Here is a 17,922-nt window from a genome sequence, read left to right as displayed (position 1 = left end):
GCCTCGCGCCTCGTGTACACGTACACAACCCCCACACCCCCCAAGCCCAGCTCGGGGCTGGTGCTGAGCTCCCGGCATCCGTTAGAGCAGTGACGCGCTTGGGTCGCTCCGGGGAGGGCAGGGGAAACCATGTTCTGTCACAGACTTGGGAGATGTGCCCGCGGGCAACTTGGTTTCTCAAATGAAAATACCACGCGCTCATCCAGCACAGCGGGCTGGAGGCAGATGGGAAGCCTGTTTATCCGGCGCTGCTCCGCACTCCAGCTCGTCGCCAGGCCTTTGTGTTTCTCTCCCGCGCCTTCCCGCGCTCACCGCCGCTGCCGAGCCCCTCGCGTGGCGCCCGTTGTGTAGTCTCCCGCGGCGTCCCTCCAGCGAGGCTCCGCTCTGCTCCTGCCCCCATGTCTGGGTCTGGTTGGGGTGCTCACTGGACAAATGACTCTACGTTAAGGCTGTAATGATGTTAACAGACTCAGTTGTCATCTAGTGAAGCAGTAAACTGCTTCCGTCTGCCCCTAGCTTGGAGCAGCTGAGCTCATTAGCAGCGGGAGCAGAATGAGACGCTGGCTGTGGAAACAAGTCAGGGAGGGAGGCTCCTGTGGCAAATGCGGTTTCCGCAGCTCAGCCCCTGTGCCTTCCTGGCCAGCGCATCTCTTTGTGGGGTGGGGGCTGGGGGCTGAAATGTTCTCCAGGTCGGAAGGACCTAGGGGCCTCAACGCAGAAATTCAGGGATACCTCATATAGAAACAATTTGCCCGGTGCTGGGCTGAACAGCTTTTTCCTTACAAATGTGTTTTCGTCTTCTATAGAATTTTCATGTGGACAAGAAAAAGAGGTTCTCATTTGGGGTATCATTGTAGTTGATGAGTTAAATTCTCAGCTAACTAAACCACTGACCCCCAGAACTCCTCTCGAGTCTCTTTTCCTCAGAAGTGCTGAGGGCTGCGTGATGGGGTTGTCTGAGGAGCGGGGAGCTGGCCTCTCCTGGCAGTTGACAGGGGGCAGCTGGGCAGCCGTGGACTAGGCTGCCCTTTGTGAGGCCTCCTCCCTGTCCAGGTCTTGATGAGTCTCCCTTTAGCTGAGCGTGGAGGTTTCCCAGACTGTCAGGGCTATCCGAGGCTGCCGTTGGCATAATGTATGTATTTTCAGCTTTCCTCCCTAGATCTGACCCAAATTATTTTTAGTAGCGAATTCATTAGTTCTGACTGTATAATTTTGTTTTCTGCGTATACAAGTAATACTGTTGGTAAAAAGGCTCAATTATTACAGACACTAGGCGAGGAAAGTCTCCTCAGGAAGTTGAGGACATGTCAGCCGTGTTTGGGACTTCTTTTAGAACCCTTTTGTCTGTCTTCCACGTGAGTCCTGTGGACGACCTTATTTTTCAGTTGCAGAATCTCCCAGGTTTGTCTCCTGTACCAGAATCTGTAATCCGAGAGTGGGTTCTTTGCAGTTTTTGTTTCATCAGTGAAACCACGATGACCATCTTTGAACAAATAACTGTGCGTTGCTCTGGGAGTGTATTAAACAATGATTGCCCAATTTACAACCCCAGCAACATCGTTCTTTTACTTTGCATTCCTTTGCTTATTCCAGAGTTGCAACTTTGATGGTGACTGGCCTTTCCTAGTGCCTGGGGACAAAACCTATAATGAGGTGCTGTTCCCCTCCCAGCTGAAACAACCCATCTGTCTTGCCCTTCATTAGAGGAGAAAGAAAACGGGATCCATGGAGATTGGATTCCCCAAGTGGCATCACATTTGTGGGGATTTAAGGACAAAATGGGACCAAGTGAGTCACCGGGAGGAACAGGGGATAATCACTGGAAATCTCCCGAAACACCCAGGGCCCACTTCAGGTTTAAGGTGTTGGGGGGCTCGAGCCTTCCCCAGGAGCCAGCTCATTGACAGCTTTATTAAAAAGTCCATTTCATCGTCTCTCAAAGACAGAAATGGTGCGAAAGTTAACAGAACTCTTGTGGGGATCGAGTCAGTTTGGACTAACTGCTGGACTTAGTGGTGGGTGCTCACAAGTAAGCTCTGTTTGGTATTCGGCCACTTTAGCCCTCAAACAGCTGGGCTCCAGCTTCAGCAAGTCTACTTGGGAATGTAAGTGCCATTCTGAAAGGAAAAACACACATATCTAAAGTGCTGTGTGGGGTTTAATGAGCGTGGTGTGTTAAGTTGAGCAAGCTGTGGGTGTTGGAATTCCACCTTTTTTACACACACAATTTTAAAAAATCTTTCCTCTTGCCTCCCACCAGATTATTTGCAGGTGTCTTCCCTCGCATGGCAGCCATCAGTCTGGGAGGTTTCATCTTTCTTGGTGTTTACGACCAAACTCGCAGCTTTCTGTTGGAACTTGGCAGAGAGAGCCCCTGAATCAGAGATGGCCCCTGCCTTCAAGAAAGGATCCTGCTGTGAGAAGAGTTTCCCTTCCAGTGAGCAGCTGTCCAGCCATCTGAACAGCAAGACACAGTGCGGAGTCCAGTCCCGCTCGGGTTACAACATGGAGGACATGTCTTCCGTGCCGCAGGCTGGCTGGGGTGACATCATCGGCTCGTTTGCCAGAGTTGAGAGAAAAATGATGTCCACAGTGGTACTTTGAACGTTATTTTTCTCAGAACCGCTTAATAAATAAGCATGGTAATGCTGAGTCCGGGCCCTTTCCGAGCCTTCATTTGATCTGTATCTGATCTTTCATTTCCTGCCACCTGATGGTAGCGTCAGCCAAAGGCAGGGCTGGTTACAATTTTAAAAGAACGGCTAGAAGGAGACTTATGGAAAAGGCTGGGGATGTGGGTGGGTTTTTCCCCTGGGTTAATTCCAATTGCGTGAGCTTACAGCTTTGTGTAAAAAGAAGGAATTACAGGCGCACGGCAAGCATCCTTGCTGGGTGACCAAGCTGCTGGTCTTCATGACCATCAGATTTCACCTATAAAAACGCACTTGTATTTTACAGAGAGGTGTCTTGTGAGAGAGAACCCAGTCTCAGCTCAGTGACTAGGTGCGCCGTCACTGACTTCTCTCACTATTTCAGACTCAAAGCAAGGGCTGGGGCTGGCTTTGGAAACAGGGTGGTTTCATCCTTCCTAATCAGTAAGGTTCGCTGTTAGGCATTTTAAGCTCTATACTGGAACTCGAAGATATGAAGTGAGGTGGTCACCATTTTGGAGCTTGACTATAATAAGCTCCAGGTGTTAGAAAAATTCAGAGAGAAATCTTAGGAATCTAGTGCTGGCATGTCTTCCCCGGAGCAACAGTATATAGTTGGCTTTGACTAAAATTTTTTTCCTTTTCAAGAAGTAAAAGGGTAATTAATTAAGGCAGGATGACTCCCTTACAAAGGCAGTCTCTGGAATTAAAGAGGATGAAGCACGGCTGGTTAACAACGTAGGTAGAAAACAACCCACCACACACTTAACATGTTATAAATGAACCTTTATTAAAGACACTTCAATGCCATTTGTTAGACACTTCAATATTTTACATGTTTTTCAATGTACATTGTACCAAAATTTCTATAAATAAATAACTGTACATAAAAGTAATACTTCCTCTTTCACATTGCCTCTCAGAAGCAGCAAATTCACATACTTTGTGGAAGTAACAATCAGCTAACTGTTGAGAACAGAATTCTAGGTGTGCTTACCTGGAGCAGTGGTGACACCTGACAGTGGAATTTAACAAGGTGAGTAACCATTCCATCAGCACGGCCCCCTTCAGCTTTTTGGCTAAAGGAGCTTGGCTTTCTGAGATTTTTTAAGGACCTTGTTTCAATGTAATTTTTCCTGAAATACACATTGGCACTCACAAGATGGTTAGCAACAGGTCTCAAAAAAAGTGCAAAAATACCCAAAACCCAGGACGAGGGGCTGATCTCTGAGAGTCCAAGCCCAGGGCCATCTGGGCGAGGGAAGGACATGGCCAGGCCTGCTCTGGATTCTCAGTGGAGACATATGAGCCCTGAAAAGAGAGGACTCGGGTTTCTTCCTCCCCTAAGGCCAATGTAATGTTAATTATATCGGCAGAACTACAACATCACTATTGAAAAATCCACAGGTACCAACACCATCAGCAGCCTCTATCTTCTTAAAAAGCCTCAAATGACCATTGAATGCTACTGACAAGACCACATCTGCCTTTCTCACAGAAGGAAGAAAGGCATCCTAATTGTTGGAGCCAATTGCTTGTAGTGGATTAACAACCTATATTCCACCTCTTAGAGAAAGAACTGAAACCTACGAGAACACCTTCACCGTGAAGGAATGTGACGTCTGCCCCTCCGAGCTCTACGGGGAGGTCCCCGCAACGCTGTCCACACACAAGCAACCACGACAGGAAGTTGCTTCCACTGCAGACACAGCCTCTGGTGGTAAAGCATGCCAGGGTCTGTACCAAGCCAAGAGCGCCTCCTTTCCACCCACCACCAAAACCTCCTGTGAACAAATGTGGTTTGTAGCTTCAAGGAACTCCATCCATGCATTAAGGCACCAGAACTATCCCCCCCTCCAAAATTAAACAGCAACCAGGTATGAAAAATAATATTGTCAACATCGTACGATTTTTGTTTCTGTTAACCATGCACTAAAGATTAAAATAGCCTCTGTAAAAGATATATATAATATATATGGCATCTCTGAGAACTCTTATGTACAAGGGTACCAAATACTCCTCTACCTTTTGTACACGCTAGCCTCTTGCATTTCTGTGCTTCCACTGCAAGTCCTTTCAGACTCTTGCCGCTCCACGTGGAGGTGAGAACTATGTACAAATCAGTGATGCCCGAAGCCAGGCTCCCTCGCGGCCTCACCCACCTCTCTTCTGCAGACGCCATGAGAGCCGAGGTAGACAAAGCCTAGCTTTTCGGTGCAAACAGCAGTGGTGTGCTCCGTCTCCCGGGGGACTGTCCTGTCAGGGGGGTGGACTCGGAACCAGAGTCACAGGCTTGGGGGATGTGTCCGTTGGAAAGAAGCAAGTGCTGACCTTCACCAGGCACGTCAGGGGAGCCCGAGGCAGCGTCTGCGAGCTCAGGCTTGCCTGCAGTTAACACAGATGAAGGCTGGAGGTCTAAGGAGTCCGGCTCACACAGCCGTGCTAGAGTCCAAGAGGATGCCCCTAGGAGGGGAGAAAGGAGAGGCCACGTCAGCCTGGCCACACCCCCACTGAAGGGTGACCCTCACGAGATAGACCATTACCTTTGCCATCGAGAGGCGCCGCGGGCCTCTTCAGGGCGGCCCGCGTTCTGTCGTGGTTACTGGGGTAGAGGGGCCCCCTGCTCGGATGCAGTGCAGAGTGCGGGTGCTCACTCAGGCTGGGCTCCTGGCTGCTTGAGGTTCCCGGCTGTCTGCTGTCCCCAGGCTGAAGGCGGCAGGCTGGCTCCTGGGAGTAAGCGTGCGCATCGGCGCTGCAGTCACTGCACCCCACTGGGCCGCTGCGCTCTGTGGATGAGACAGAACCGTCACTGGACTACTCTGTGGGGCCCGAGCCCTGCTCTCACCTCCGTAGACACCTCCCCTCCCAAGTCCGTTCACGGAAAAAGGACTGTGGCCAGCACCCAGCTATTTGTGAAGAACAGAGGTCTTCTATGTTGAAATGCTTCAGATTAATTTCTTAATCGGAGTGTGAACTGATACACTCTGATCCCAGGGGAAAATCCAGTGTGCATGACGTGTTGTGCAGGGTCAGACATCTAGTGTCAGAGTGGCCCTGGTGAAAAGGCACCTCAATTTGTCACTTAAAAATCTAAACTCATGCTTAACACACCGTAGTATTACGTAAGAGACCTCCTATTCTGGAATTTAAAAAGAAGCAGGCCACACTTCCTGTTTATAGAGTGACTGCCAAATTCTGAGATAGTTTGACATCAAGTATTTGTCTCCCCCCACAACTTTCATGTAGTGAGTAGGTCAACTCAAATTTTGATTTCAAGAGCTAAATACTTTTTCCTGAGGAAAACTTCTCATACCCATTGTCTTCTGGGGACCGGGTGGGCCATCAGCCTTCTCCACCACTTTCCAGGGCTCCTTGGTGAACCCGACGCAGAACTTGGGCTGCCTGCAGATAACACCGTGAGCTTCTACCTCGGGAAAGAGGCCTGCATCTCTTGGACAAACACCTGCAACAGACTCCCATCCGGTTAGATGCCCTTCCTCTGAGGTGGGCTTAGCGCTTCAGACGATGCTGTGTGAAAAGAACGGGCAAGGCGACCAGCACAGGGACACTGTTCAAGAGGTTCCCAGGGGTTTGTTCCTGGGCTGAGGCCCCTTTTCTAACACTGCCTTCACACCAGGCAGGCCTTGGGTGCCATGACAGTGAGCAGTTCTTGGTTTGGATAAACTCACTCCAAACCACTGCTCTGTCTTCCCCCGTTTCTGTGGGCACTTCCTACTCTGAGAGACTGAAGAGCAGACCTGGGCAGTCTCCCTGCTCCAGGGATGGGAGTGGGGTGTGTCTCTGAAGCAGTCTTGTCCTCTGCTGCTCTTACTGCAGGCAGTCCTACCTTATCCAGATTAGGAGACGGTAAACCCAACAGAGACCTTGTGGAACTTGCACAGGTTAAGTCCCCAAAGACCCACCAGTAGACTTGAGTCACCCGAGCTGCCAGATCCCTGTGCTTAAGAGGATGCGCCCGGGCTGAGGCCCTACCGTTGCTCTCCAGATGCCCGTTGGCCTGGTGGCCACCTTCCATCCTGACCATAGTCTCCTGTCGGTCCGAAAGCGTCCCCTGAGAAGAGAGGTAGCTCGGAACGTCTGGGGGCACGATGGTTTCATCTGCAAGGAGACAAGATGGTCACCCACCAGGGGTCCTGACCCTTTGTGGTGATGACACAAGCAGACTTGGGCACCGGGCAGCCTCTGTAAAGCTGTGCAGAGACACTGCGTGGCATCTGTGCCCTGGAGAAGCCCTCCTAGCACCTGCTTAGCCTGACTTTACCCAGCTCGTGGGGCACGGTGATGAGAAGGGAGACTGACATCTCTCCCAAGAGAAAAACAGCCTGGTGAAATCCCTGCAGCCACAACCCACCACACAGCAGCAAAGCCCGATGGCTCAGAAAACTGCACAGTTTGTAATGGACTTGCGTTAAGAGTATGCCCATTAAAATGTGCTATTCTCAAAAGAGAAAATGGTGTCATTCTGTGGCCTCCTTCCCAAACATCCTGGCTGTTCCCCTCCCGTGAGTCCCCTCGGCCACGGCGGCTCACCTGTGTTCGTGACGCTGTACTCCTCGCTCTTCTTCCTGGTCTGGTAGATGATGCACACCCAGACGAGGGAGGTGAGCACGATGCTGCACACCACGGCGATGGTGAAGATGCCCACGGTGGTGCCATCCTTCCTGCAGCCCGGGGTGGGCAGGACGCTCAGCTGGCTGTGCGCGCGCTCCGTGCCCAGGGCGTTGGACATCTCGCAGGTGTAGCGGCCCGCGTCCTCCAGCACCACGTTCTGAACGACCAGCAGCTGGTTGCCGGGGGTGAAGTGGTGGCGTTCGGTGAGGCTCAGGGGCCGGTCCCCCTTGAGCCAGGTGATGCGGGGCGGAGGGCTGCCGGCCGCCTTGCACTGCAGGGCCACCGTTTCTCCCACGGACACCACGCGGTCCTCCAGCGGCACCGCCAGGGACGGGGTCTCTGCAAGAAAGGGGGGGGTCACCGCTTCTGTGGGCCTCGGCTGTTCTAGGTCTGTCTCCTGAAACAAGGACAGTCCAACGCATCGTGCAGCGCCATCTGGAGCTTTTATCAGGGTGTCTAGGTTTTCTACCAGAGGGACCAAGCCGTGCTGTCTGGGGATGAACTGACCTCAAGCCACAGAACCCCCGTGGTTCTCACAACGCCCGGTGACAGGCCCACGTCTGTCCCTCCTGACCCACCCTGCCTGCCTGAGGAGAGGGCAGTTCTTCAGAGTGTCTTAAACCTAAGCCCTGTGGAGACTCTTAATTCGATGGCTTTTTTCTTAAGAGCGGGAACCACTTGTTTTGCTTTAAGTAAAAACCGCCTCTTGCACTCCCCTACCCCAGGCTTCGTAGGACAGTCTGAGAACCCTGCCTCTGGGTCCCCATTGATGTGTAAGAAAATCCCTCACACACACACACGTACTCAGCGTACCAACCTAGGACAGTCAGGGTGGCATTGGCCGAAACGGAGCCAGCCGAGTTCTGGGCAGTACAGCTGTAGACCCCCATGTCGCCTATCTTCACATCCGTGATGAAGAACACATCGTCGTCCGGCATGACGTGCATGCGGCGCTCCCGAGCGGCGGGGAAGTCCGTGCCTCCGTCCTTCTGCCAGGCGATCTGGGGGTTGGGGTGGCCGGTGGCGGCACATTCGAGGCGGGCCGTGGTGCCAGTCCGGATGGCGATGTCGTGGGGCATTTTGGTGAAGGAAGGGAACACTGCAGGGCAGACAGAGTCGTCTGTGGAACGCTGGGTGCAGAGGCCAGGAGCGGCTTCTGTCGGACTGACTCCCCCACTCCTGAGTGTCAGCTTGCCACTCACCGCCCTTCGTGCAGTGTCCACCTAGGACTGCCCCCACCCCCACTGGAACCAGGAGCAGGGCTTTCTGAGCGCCGCTGACCGCTCCTGCTGCACGGGCAGCAGTTAGCACCTCCTCTCACCACGCACACGAGGTTGGCTTGAACCCCTTCAATGGAAGGCTCCCCTGAAACGTCCTACTGTCTGTCCTGTGGTGACCAGTCTGTATAGGGATACCCCATAAGTGCCAGGGCCTGATGCCTGCCAACCTGGTTTGGTCACCCTGAGGAAGCCTGAAAAACAAGAACATCTGCTCCTGCCAGGTGCTGTAGCAGGGAACGTGACATGCCTTCACCCTGGAGAAGACAAGAGGATGGCTCTTCCGTCGTGAAGAAAACCGATTCAGGAACCTTGGTGCTGGAACCATTTAACTGTAGATTTAATAAATCAGGAGAATCTTGCTATGTTGCAGGGCAGGGTGCTATTAACTGCTCAAGCTATCTACCTCTCTTTCTACCCAAAACTCACTACAACAAACAGCAGCCCTGAAGACAGCCATCTTGACAGGCTCTAGAGCTGGCTGCCGAGTAAAAAATCCTTGTCAGACACCCGCAAGACCGTTCTGCTCCCGGCTCACTGGCCTACAGCTCACTGGCCGGGCCCCGCCCGGGCTGGCCACCAGCCCCAATGCTGGGTCGTCTCCTTGGAGGGCAGCGGCTTCCCCAGGATTGGGGTGCACTTGGAATCCGGCTGCCAGGCATCTTGGGCTGAGGACGATAATAAGTGGGGGGAAAAAAAGAAAATACAACAGTTGGCCCTACCTACAATGTACTTGAATGAAAGTGAAGTGAAAGTTGCTCAGCCGTGTCTGACTCTTCGTGACCCCATGGACTATACAGTCCATGGCATTCTCCAGGCCAGAATACTGGGAGTGGGTAGCCTTTCCCTTCTCCAGGGGATCTTCCCGACCCAGGGATTGAACCCAGGTCTTGCGCATTGCAGGTGGACTCTTTACCAGCTGCACCACAAGGGAAGCCTACTTTACGTAATAACTGCATTAAAAAAAAAATCACTCCAAAAGACTCCACTAAGAATAAACCCTATAATCTGCTACTCCTGAGCCCACGCCAGGCCACAGCGTATGACAGAATGACACCTCCCATCCTGGTCATTTCCAGATGGCAGAGCAGCCCCGAGCGTGGCTCTGCAGGAGCCGGACCCCCAGGAGGAAGGCGGCGTACCGTGCACGGTGAGCTTGGCCTTGTGTGAGTAGGAGGAGCCGAAGTGGTTGGTGATGACGCACTGGTATCGGCCCTCGTGCTCGAAGCTGAGGCGGCGCAGGTGCAGGACGGTGGTGTACTCCATCACCTCCCCGTCCTGCGCGCGCACGTGGGCGAAGTTCTCCATGTCGGCGTTGGCCAGCGCCTCGTTGTCCTTCTTCCAGGCGAACGTCATCGGGGAGCTGCTGCTGCTGGCAGCCGAGCAGGTGAAGCGGACGTCCTTGCCCACCACGGCTGTGATGGTCTCTGGCTGGGTGATGATCTGGGGCTTTGGCAAGTCATCTGGGGTGAGAAGAGCCAGCTGTAAGGCACTGTGACCCCTTCAGGACATGGGGACCAGCTGTGGTTCTCATGAACAAGAAAGTCAGACCTCAGGGGCTCCCTGAGCACCCTCAGCTCTACCAAACACTGTCAGGGACGTGCACTGTGGTGATCCAGTAACAGCTCCATGAACAGTGATCCCTCCATGATCTCACCCCTTGATTACAGGCACATCCACCAGTGCTCAGTTATCAAACAGCCCTCAACTTCCCTAAGGCTACAGCTTTACTCACTCATGGTCAGAGAAAACTCACAGAGCACCATGAACCACTGTGAATGCAGAGCACCCCCACCCTTCAAACTTTACTCCAAAGGGAGCAGGGTATGAAGTATCTCCAGAACATCACTTACTTCCCTCGTAGCTCAGTTGGTAAAGAATCTGCCTGCAATGCCGGAGACCCGGGTTTTGATCCCTGGGTCGGGAGATCCCCTGGAGAAAGGGATGGCTGCCCACTCCAGTATTCTTGCCTGGAGAATCCCATGGATAAAGGAGCCCGGGCTACAGTCCATGGGGTCGCAACTTAGAGACTAAACTTAGACTTAGAGACTAAACCGCCACCACCAGAACACCAGAATAATGGCTTGTGAAAATGTGCACCTCTATTAAAGCAGTGAGACCATTAGCAAAAATGATCACCATCAGCTTTTTTGGAATCTTAGGAAACTGGTAACAACCCATGGAGTGCTGCTTCAAGAAAACACTTGAAGAAAAGTGACCTTTCTGGCATAACTTACCTGAGGTCCCACTCCTCTCTCCCCAGCTCTATGGCAGCATTAAAACCCCACAAGCCTAGTAACTAGTGAGGCGAGCAGGATGGGCTGGGCACGCCCACAGAAGCTGCATTTACTTGGCCTGGTACCGTCTGCTCAGCAAGGGGAGCCCTGGCCCCGGGGCATGTGGTAAAAATAACCAGCAGTCAGTGCTGAGGCAGGAGTATTAGTTGGAACCATTAAGAGGGGTGGCCAGGAGATTGCAAAGGAAACCCGGTGAGTGAAATGTCACCAGTGGGCTCTGAAGAGGCTCGGGACATCTCTGAGGACCTAGAAGGCTACCTGCATGTGCAGGACGAGGCCTGTGCCCAGGAAGGACCTGAGAGAGTGCAGATTTCTTCCCTGTGACCCGCATCGAAGATCAAACAGGAAGTGATAGCACATCCCCAACACATATATGTCCATAGACCGCGAAGACTGAAGATGGCAGTACTCCCGAAATTAATCTAGAGGCTCAATGCAATCCCTGTTTCAAAATCCCAGCTGTCTCTATTGCATAAACCGACAAGATTATGGGGACATCGGAGGGAGCCGTAATAGTGAAAAGCAACAAGACCAAAATTGGAGGACTATGTACAAGCTAATAAAATTGTGAAACTCTCAAAGGAAAATACAGGCGTAAATCTTTGTGACCTTGTCTGTGGTAATAGCTTCTTAGATAATGACATCAAAATACAAACGACAAAAGAAAAAATTAGACAATCAAAATTTAAAAACCTAACTAGCCCATAGAATGGTAGAAAATACTGGCGTATCTTAATCCTGCTGAGGATTTAGTATCCATAATACATAACGAACTCTTATAACTCAACACTGAAAAGACAAATGACCAATTAAAACATGGGCAGAAGATGTGAGTAGCCAGTTTTCTAAAGCAGACATACATATAGGTCCGATGATACGCATATGCAAACAAGCTCAACCTCATTAGGGGATGCAAATGAAAACAACAGGGCGATTCCACTTCGACTAGTAAAACTGAAAAGGCAGTGACAAGTGCTGGACAGGGGAGCCTGGCGTGCTGCAGTCTGTGGGGTCACAAAGACTCGGACACAGCTTTGTGACTGAACAGCAAGCGTTGAGAAAGGGAAGCGAGACTCCTCATGCGTTGCTTGGGGGCGTGTGAAGTGGTGCAGCCACTTCGGGAAGCAGTTTGGCAGCTCCCACATGACCCAGCAGTTCCATTCCCGGTATAAACCCCAGAGATTTTACATAAAAACTCGTACATGAGTTTTCACAGCAGCATTATTTACAGTAAACAAAAAGTAGAAAGCAACCTGATGCATGGCTGAATAAATGGATAGCCATGCACTAGAATATTTGTTCAGCCACTTAAAAAATAATGAAGGACTGATACATGGTGGGGCGGGGCGGGGGAAGGAAGACAAAAAAACTACACTAAGTGAAAAAGGCTAGTCACAGATGACTATATATAGGATTCCAGTTACACAAAACATGCAGAAGAGGTAATCCTAGAGACCTGATGCACAGGGGTGGTGGCGAACGTGTTTGGGGTTTCTTTATGGGTCCTGAAAATGTGAAATTAGTAATGAGGCTTACATGACTATTCCATATTTTAAACACCATTGACTTGTACGTTATTTAGAGGGGTAAATTTTATATGTAAATTATACTCCTCTTTTAAAAAATAGCTTTAGTGAAATACAACTTTCTTACAATACCATCTGCCTGTTAAAAGTGGACAATTGATGGTTTCAGTATGTTCACAGGTACATGCAACCCGCATCACAGTCCATTTTAAGAACATTTTCATCAGCTCAGAAAGAAACTTTGCATCTTTTAGCTATCATCCCTTCTCCCTCCAGCCCTCCCCAGCCCTAGGAAACCAACTAATCTACTTTCTACCTCTAGAGGTTTTCCTAGTCTGGAGATATCACATGAATGGAATCATATACCGTCTTTTGTGACTGACTTGTTTCACTCAGATTGCTTTTCATGACCTAATAATACTCCTAATTGTATGCTTATACCACATTTTATTTATCCACATAGGCATGTGGGTTTCCACTTTTTAGCTAGCATGAATAATAGTGCTATGAACATTCATGTACAAGCTTTGCTATGGGCATACATTCTGTTTCTCTTTGGAACTTACCCAGGAGTGGAATTGGTGGTTCATATAGTATCCGCGTTGAACTGTTTGACAAGCTGTTTTTCCAAACAGCTACACCATATTGCATTCCCACCGGACGCGTAGGCGGCTTTGGGGTTCTCCCCATTCTCACCAACCCTTGTTGGTGTCTGACTTGGATTCTAGCTCCTAGTGGGTGTGAAGTGGTTACATTTCCATTGTATTAAAAAGGAGTGGGAGATTCCCACAGAGCTTGAAATTTTGATCTTCTGCCAAGTGTTTCCATGATTCCCACTGGTACTTGACGATTGTCTGAGTGGGAGCCTGAGCAAAAACGTGATGGTGGCTCTCAGAAATGGGTGCTGAGTGCTGCAGCCCAGGACCCACCTGCCAGGGCCAAAGGCCAGAGACTGGGCCCAGCATGTCCCAGGACCCACCTGCCAGGGCCACAGGCCAGAGACTGGGCCCAGCATGTCCCAGGTCCTGCCTCAGCTCGTAGTCACCAGGAAAGACGATGCCCCATAGCGGGCCAGAGGAAGGGGGCAGAAAGTGCAATTTCAGGGAGCTCTACGGGAACAGAACGGTCAGGGACCAGGAACCTGAGAACCGTGGAGGTCGTGGCTCTTCTGTCCTAGAGTATGGGAGCCAAGCATGTGGTCCCCGTGAGAAGCACCGACAGTAGGGACGGCTGGCTCGGGGGCTGCTGCCACACTGCCGGACTGGCTCAGGAGGAAGGCAGGAAGCCTGCTGTCAGAAGTGGTGGAGGTGGTGGTGGGTGGGTGTGTGGAAGGCGGGCACCTCCACCTTGACATCCCCAGGTGCACTGCTTACTGCTGTGCCCAAAAGTAAGAGAGAGAAGTGTACCACGGGGGTCCCCAGACCCTACCTTTGGGAGCTCCTTCCCCAGAATGTCATCCCCAAGGTTCCGGGCAGACCAGGGGGACAAGAGGCAGCAGGACGCACACCTGCCCGGCACTTCCGCTCCTAGAGCAGAAACCAGCAACTCACCTCTTGCTGTGACTACATCTTCCTGACCACAAGGCTGCATATCCCTGCGTGGTGCCTGTGTGCACATGTGTGTGAGCACACGTGCATGTGTCCAGGTGCTCACCATTTCCTGTGCTCTCTGCAACCAAACCTGGATCCCGACCACCCCTCGTCAAAAAGATGGCAGGACCAACATGCCATCAGAAGGAAAAAAAAGCTACAAGTGTGATTCCAGTGCTTTGGAGACGCAGCAAGAGTGCAAGTCAACACGAAGGGATTATTTTTACTGCAGCAACTGTTCTCCTGAGACTCGTTCTTCCTGTATTTAACCTTTCATTCTTGGGGTTGGAAAGAAACACACAGGAAAACCCCAGCCTCGTACACCGAGTAAATTTGCAGCTAAGCCTGGGCACCAGTGCCGTCCTGAAACAACACAGCTACCTTCCTGTAACTGATTATTCGCCGTGTAACTGAACCAGCTCCTGCTCGCCCCTGATTAAATGCATGCACTCCGACAACCACATAATGAGGCGATGGCCCCGTAAATATGACGTGTGGTTTTGGTGGGAAATGAACTGTATCCAGCAGCTGACAGGTCACCGCGGGCTGGGCTGACTCTCATCACAGCAGTCCCTCCCGTAATGAAGTTTCGCCTGGCCTCCGTGCCCTTGGTGAAAAAGAAAAACACCAAATTGCAAAGACTGTCTTACCGCACACAAAACTCTCCGGCGGCACGGAGAAGATGCTCTGGCCCTTCAGCGCCTCTGGGTGGGCACAGGTGGCCGTTACGAAGCTCTGCAGTGTCCTGCCCAGCAGCCAGGGGGGCAGCCATTTGAGCTGGCAGTCACACAGGAAGCTGTCACTGCTGATGTGGCTGAAAGCGAGACGAAGAGATGAAAGGGTCACGTGAGGTGCGACCGCACAGAAGGGACACCCCCTCACCTGTGCCTGGAATGACCCTCCCCTCCAGCCAGCTCTGGCTGTGCATGTCGGCAAGCTCGAGTGGGAGATGCTTTCTCTCACAGTTCCTCTCCAGCGACCTAGAGCTGTGCGTACAGTCTACCTGGAGACTGTGAGCAACAGCAGCTTCTCGCTCAGCAGTTTAGATTCTGCGTCATGAACAAGCCACGGTGACGCTGACCCTGCTGGTCTAAGGCCCCACACTTCAGGTAGCCGCCATCTAGACGTCACATGTGTTCTATCTGCGACAGCCACCGTGCTCAGGGGACCCCAGGGACGTGGTCTCCTGGCCTCTGACCATCCAGATGGGAACAGCATGGCCTGTGTGTGTGAAGTCACTCGGTTGTGTCCCACTCTTTGTGACCCCATGGAGAGTAGCCCGCCAGGCTCCTCTGTCCATGGGGTTCTCCAGGCAAGAATACTGAGTGGGTTGCCATGCTCTTTCCCGCCCTCATATAGGACAGACTTGGAGCTTCCAAGCTCAATCCAAGAGTGAGATCTAAATTCTGAAACAAGTCTCAAGAAGGGCTCTTTTCCTGTATGACTGCTGTGTTTTTATCTGGCAGAGCTGCAGGTTTTGTTGCATCCAAATATCAGCCTCACCAGCGCGCTCCCCTCTTGTCTGTATATTTATCTCCACACCAGCGCTGCTCAGGAGGCCGGCAGGAATCGGCTCCGCTCCCTAAATAGTGCTTGTGAGTTAATTGCCACTGCCCAGGGAGCATGGGAACGCACAAGCTGGGTTTTGTGAGGCTCCAACCAAAACAGAGAATATTTTCTTTTTCATTTCTCAGCAACTAAGGATAAGCTTTTTCAACAGAAATCGGAATCGCCATCTCAGCGGACATTCCTTCCTGAGGAGTCACTAGAAGATAAGTCAGCCGAGGAGCAGACCTGCCCTGTTCCTGGAAGACCTCGGGCCGTGAGCTCAAGAGTGGAGGTCAGCCTGCCACGAGAGTGGAGACGGAGGCTTACTACATGGGCTTCCCTGGGGTGCACGGTCCCAGGTACATGATGACAAAAAGGGGGTGCCGAGATGCTCAGAAATTCCAGTAATGTCACATGGGCCGCTTTTACAGCAATACCCGTCCGCTACCCTGCCCCCCATATTCCGTAGCCCCTTCTTCATTTTCCTGTATGCAGAGAAGCCATCAAATCAGTCAACAGCCAGGCGGGATGAACCTGAAGACAGAGAACCCACGGCTGACAAAATATGTAAAACCTGCTCTTTGCTCCTGTTCCTCACCATTCCCAGATGAGCTGGGCGTCTTCACTTATTAAAATAATCTGGGGAAGTGATTTCTCAAGACTGAAATAATTGAGATCTGAGCCATTATAACTGGGATATTGCCCATATTACACCTTAACATCAACATTAGGTTTTGTATCTGTATTTGATGGGGGAGAAGGCAATGGAACCCCACTCCAGTACTCTTGCCTGGAAAATCCCATGGACAGAGGAGCCTGGTGGGCTGCAGTTCATGGGGTCGCTAAGAGTCGGACATGACTGAAGCGACTTAGCAGCAGCAGCAGGGCTATGCTTAGCACTGTCTGGAGAGTTGCTCTGTTGCGGGGTTCCCATAGGTGTTGCTCTGTTGAGGGTTTCCTAGAGGTACCAGGAGGGCCTTCACAGCTAAGCGTGGACAAACAGCCAATTCCCACCCCACATCTGGAGAGTTGTCTGGAACAGCGGTTGTAGAGGTGCCACCAGGCACCATAAAACTGCTCAGCACGGGTGAAGAGCAGAAAGGGGCTCCCCACTGTTGGGGGGCCATCCGGAGTGGCTGCCCCTTCCCACAGGGAGGCTTGGGCACTGCACATGAATGTCTAAGGGAGATACTGGCCATTACTGGGAGCCTTTAGGCCTTCACGTTGGGGACAGGGATGTGTTTCATTTGAACACACAAACAAACTGGAGAAAACACACCTGACTTTTCTCCCTGATCAGAAACGTTTTTGCAAAGGGTTAAACCTCACGTCACACATGCAGGGCATTTGCTGGCCCAGCTTCCTGGAGAATTTCACCTCCTCCTCCCGTTAAAACCTCTGCAGATGGAAGCCTCGAGAACTCAGAAGACACTGGGTGCTCAGGATGGACAGAAGGCTGTCCTAGAGAATTTAGGACTAACAGCACAGAAGGAGAGGCATGGAGGCAGACATCAGGGACACCGACCTTCCCTCCACACACACACACACACCACCTCCAAGACCAGGCCTAGCTTGAAAGGCCAGATTGGGGGGGGTCACTGGTGACCCCAAGACTCTGCAGCTCCTTGCTGCTAACAAGCACGGCCGTCCTGGGCTCCTGCCTTGCAGCCACCCCAGCAGTCTGCTGGCTTCCATCATGCATTTTCATGACTCCAAGTGTGTTTCTAATCATTGCTTGTGGAAATTTACCCAGAGGATGACTAAGTGCACGGCTCAACCTGCCTTGATCCGATGGGGGAAGAAAATGACCAAGTGGGATTACCCATTTCTCCCATCAGAGGGCTGGGCCCAGGGCCAGCCCCAGCTGGGTACATGCAGGAACTGGTGGGAAGCACAGGCAGGGGCCCAGGCTGAGCCTCCAGAACCAAAAGCAGCATCTGGGGGACAGGGGCGGGGGGGAGTCAAGCACCTGGAGGGGTCCAGTCGTTCCCAGATAGAAAACCCTAAGGAAACCTGAGTTTTTAAGAGGCCCAAAGGAAATTCTTCTCTCCTTGTCCTGCTGTCTTTCCCTCAAAACACCCTCTTCCCTTTAATCAGATTGTTTTTACTTCCAGCACTATATTTGGAAAGTTTAAAAAACAGGAATGCTGGAAGAAATGTACAGTGAAAACACAACTTAGATTCTACAATGAATGCTTTGTGATGCTTGCTTTATCATGTATCTCTCCCCATGTCCACCCTTCCACCAACTCTTGTTCTAAGATCATGGCCCTTCTGAGAAACAGCACAACCCGACAGGCAGGAAGCTCACAGGACACTAGGCATCATGAGGCCAGTGTCCAGCTGCCTGCCTCCCCTCACTAACGTCCTTCCCAGGGGAACGTCGCTGAGGCCTCTTCCTG

General features: G+C 51.7%; 2 protein-coding genes across 11 annotated transcripts in view; one reads left to right on the top strand and one right to left on the bottom strand.

Moving 5' to 3' along the window:
• The window catches only part of SLC25A26 (solute carrier family 25 member 26), a 146,780-nt gene extending 143,233 nt beyond the window's left edge, over positions 1-3,547 (top strand). For 9 of the 10 annotated variants that reach the window (XM_059879847.1, XM_005222683.5, XM_005222684.5 and 6 more), the window contains one exon: positions 2,261-2,652. In XM_059879847.1, the coding sequence (XP_059735830.1) occupies positions 2,261-2,604 (344 nt within the window). In that variant the 3' untranslated portion in view covers positions 2,605-2,652. Of the gene's footprint in view, positions 1-2,260 lie in introns of all 10 variants that reach the window. The other variant, NM_001103297.1, reaches the window with a different exon arrangement.
• LRIG1 (leucine rich repeats and immunoglobulin like domains 1) overlaps positions 3,417-17,922 on the bottom strand; it is a 115,204-nt gene continuing 100,698 nt past the window's right edge. The window contains exons 12-19 of the mRNA XM_002696962.6: positions 14,623-14,786; positions 9,703-10,023; positions 8,101-8,382; positions 7,203-7,622; positions 6,645-6,770; positions 5,965-6,114; positions 5,195-5,437; positions 3,417-5,114 (exon numbers count right to left, since the gene is read on the bottom strand). Coding sequence (XP_002697008.1) covers positions 4,855-5,114; positions 5,195-5,437; positions 5,965-6,114; positions 6,645-6,770; positions 7,203-7,622; positions 8,101-8,382; positions 9,703-10,023; positions 14,623-14,786 — 1,966 coding nt within the window. The 3' untranslated portion in view covers positions 3,417-4,854. The remainder of the gene's footprint in view (positions 5,115-5,194; positions 5,438-5,964; positions 6,115-6,644; positions 6,771-7,202; positions 7,623-8,100; positions 8,383-9,702; positions 10,024-14,622; positions 14,787-17,922) is intronic.

This window comes from Bos taurus, chromosome 22 (genome assembly GCF_002263795.3).
Source record: "Bos taurus isolate L1 Dominette 01449 registration number 42190680 breed Hereford chromosome 22, ARS-UCD2.0, whole genome shotgun sequence".
In the NCBI taxonomy this organism is placed as follows: domain Eukaryota; kingdom Metazoa; phylum Chordata; class Mammalia; order Artiodactyla; family Bovidae; genus Bos; species Bos taurus.
This window is presented reverse-complemented; position numbering and strand designations above follow the sequence as displayed.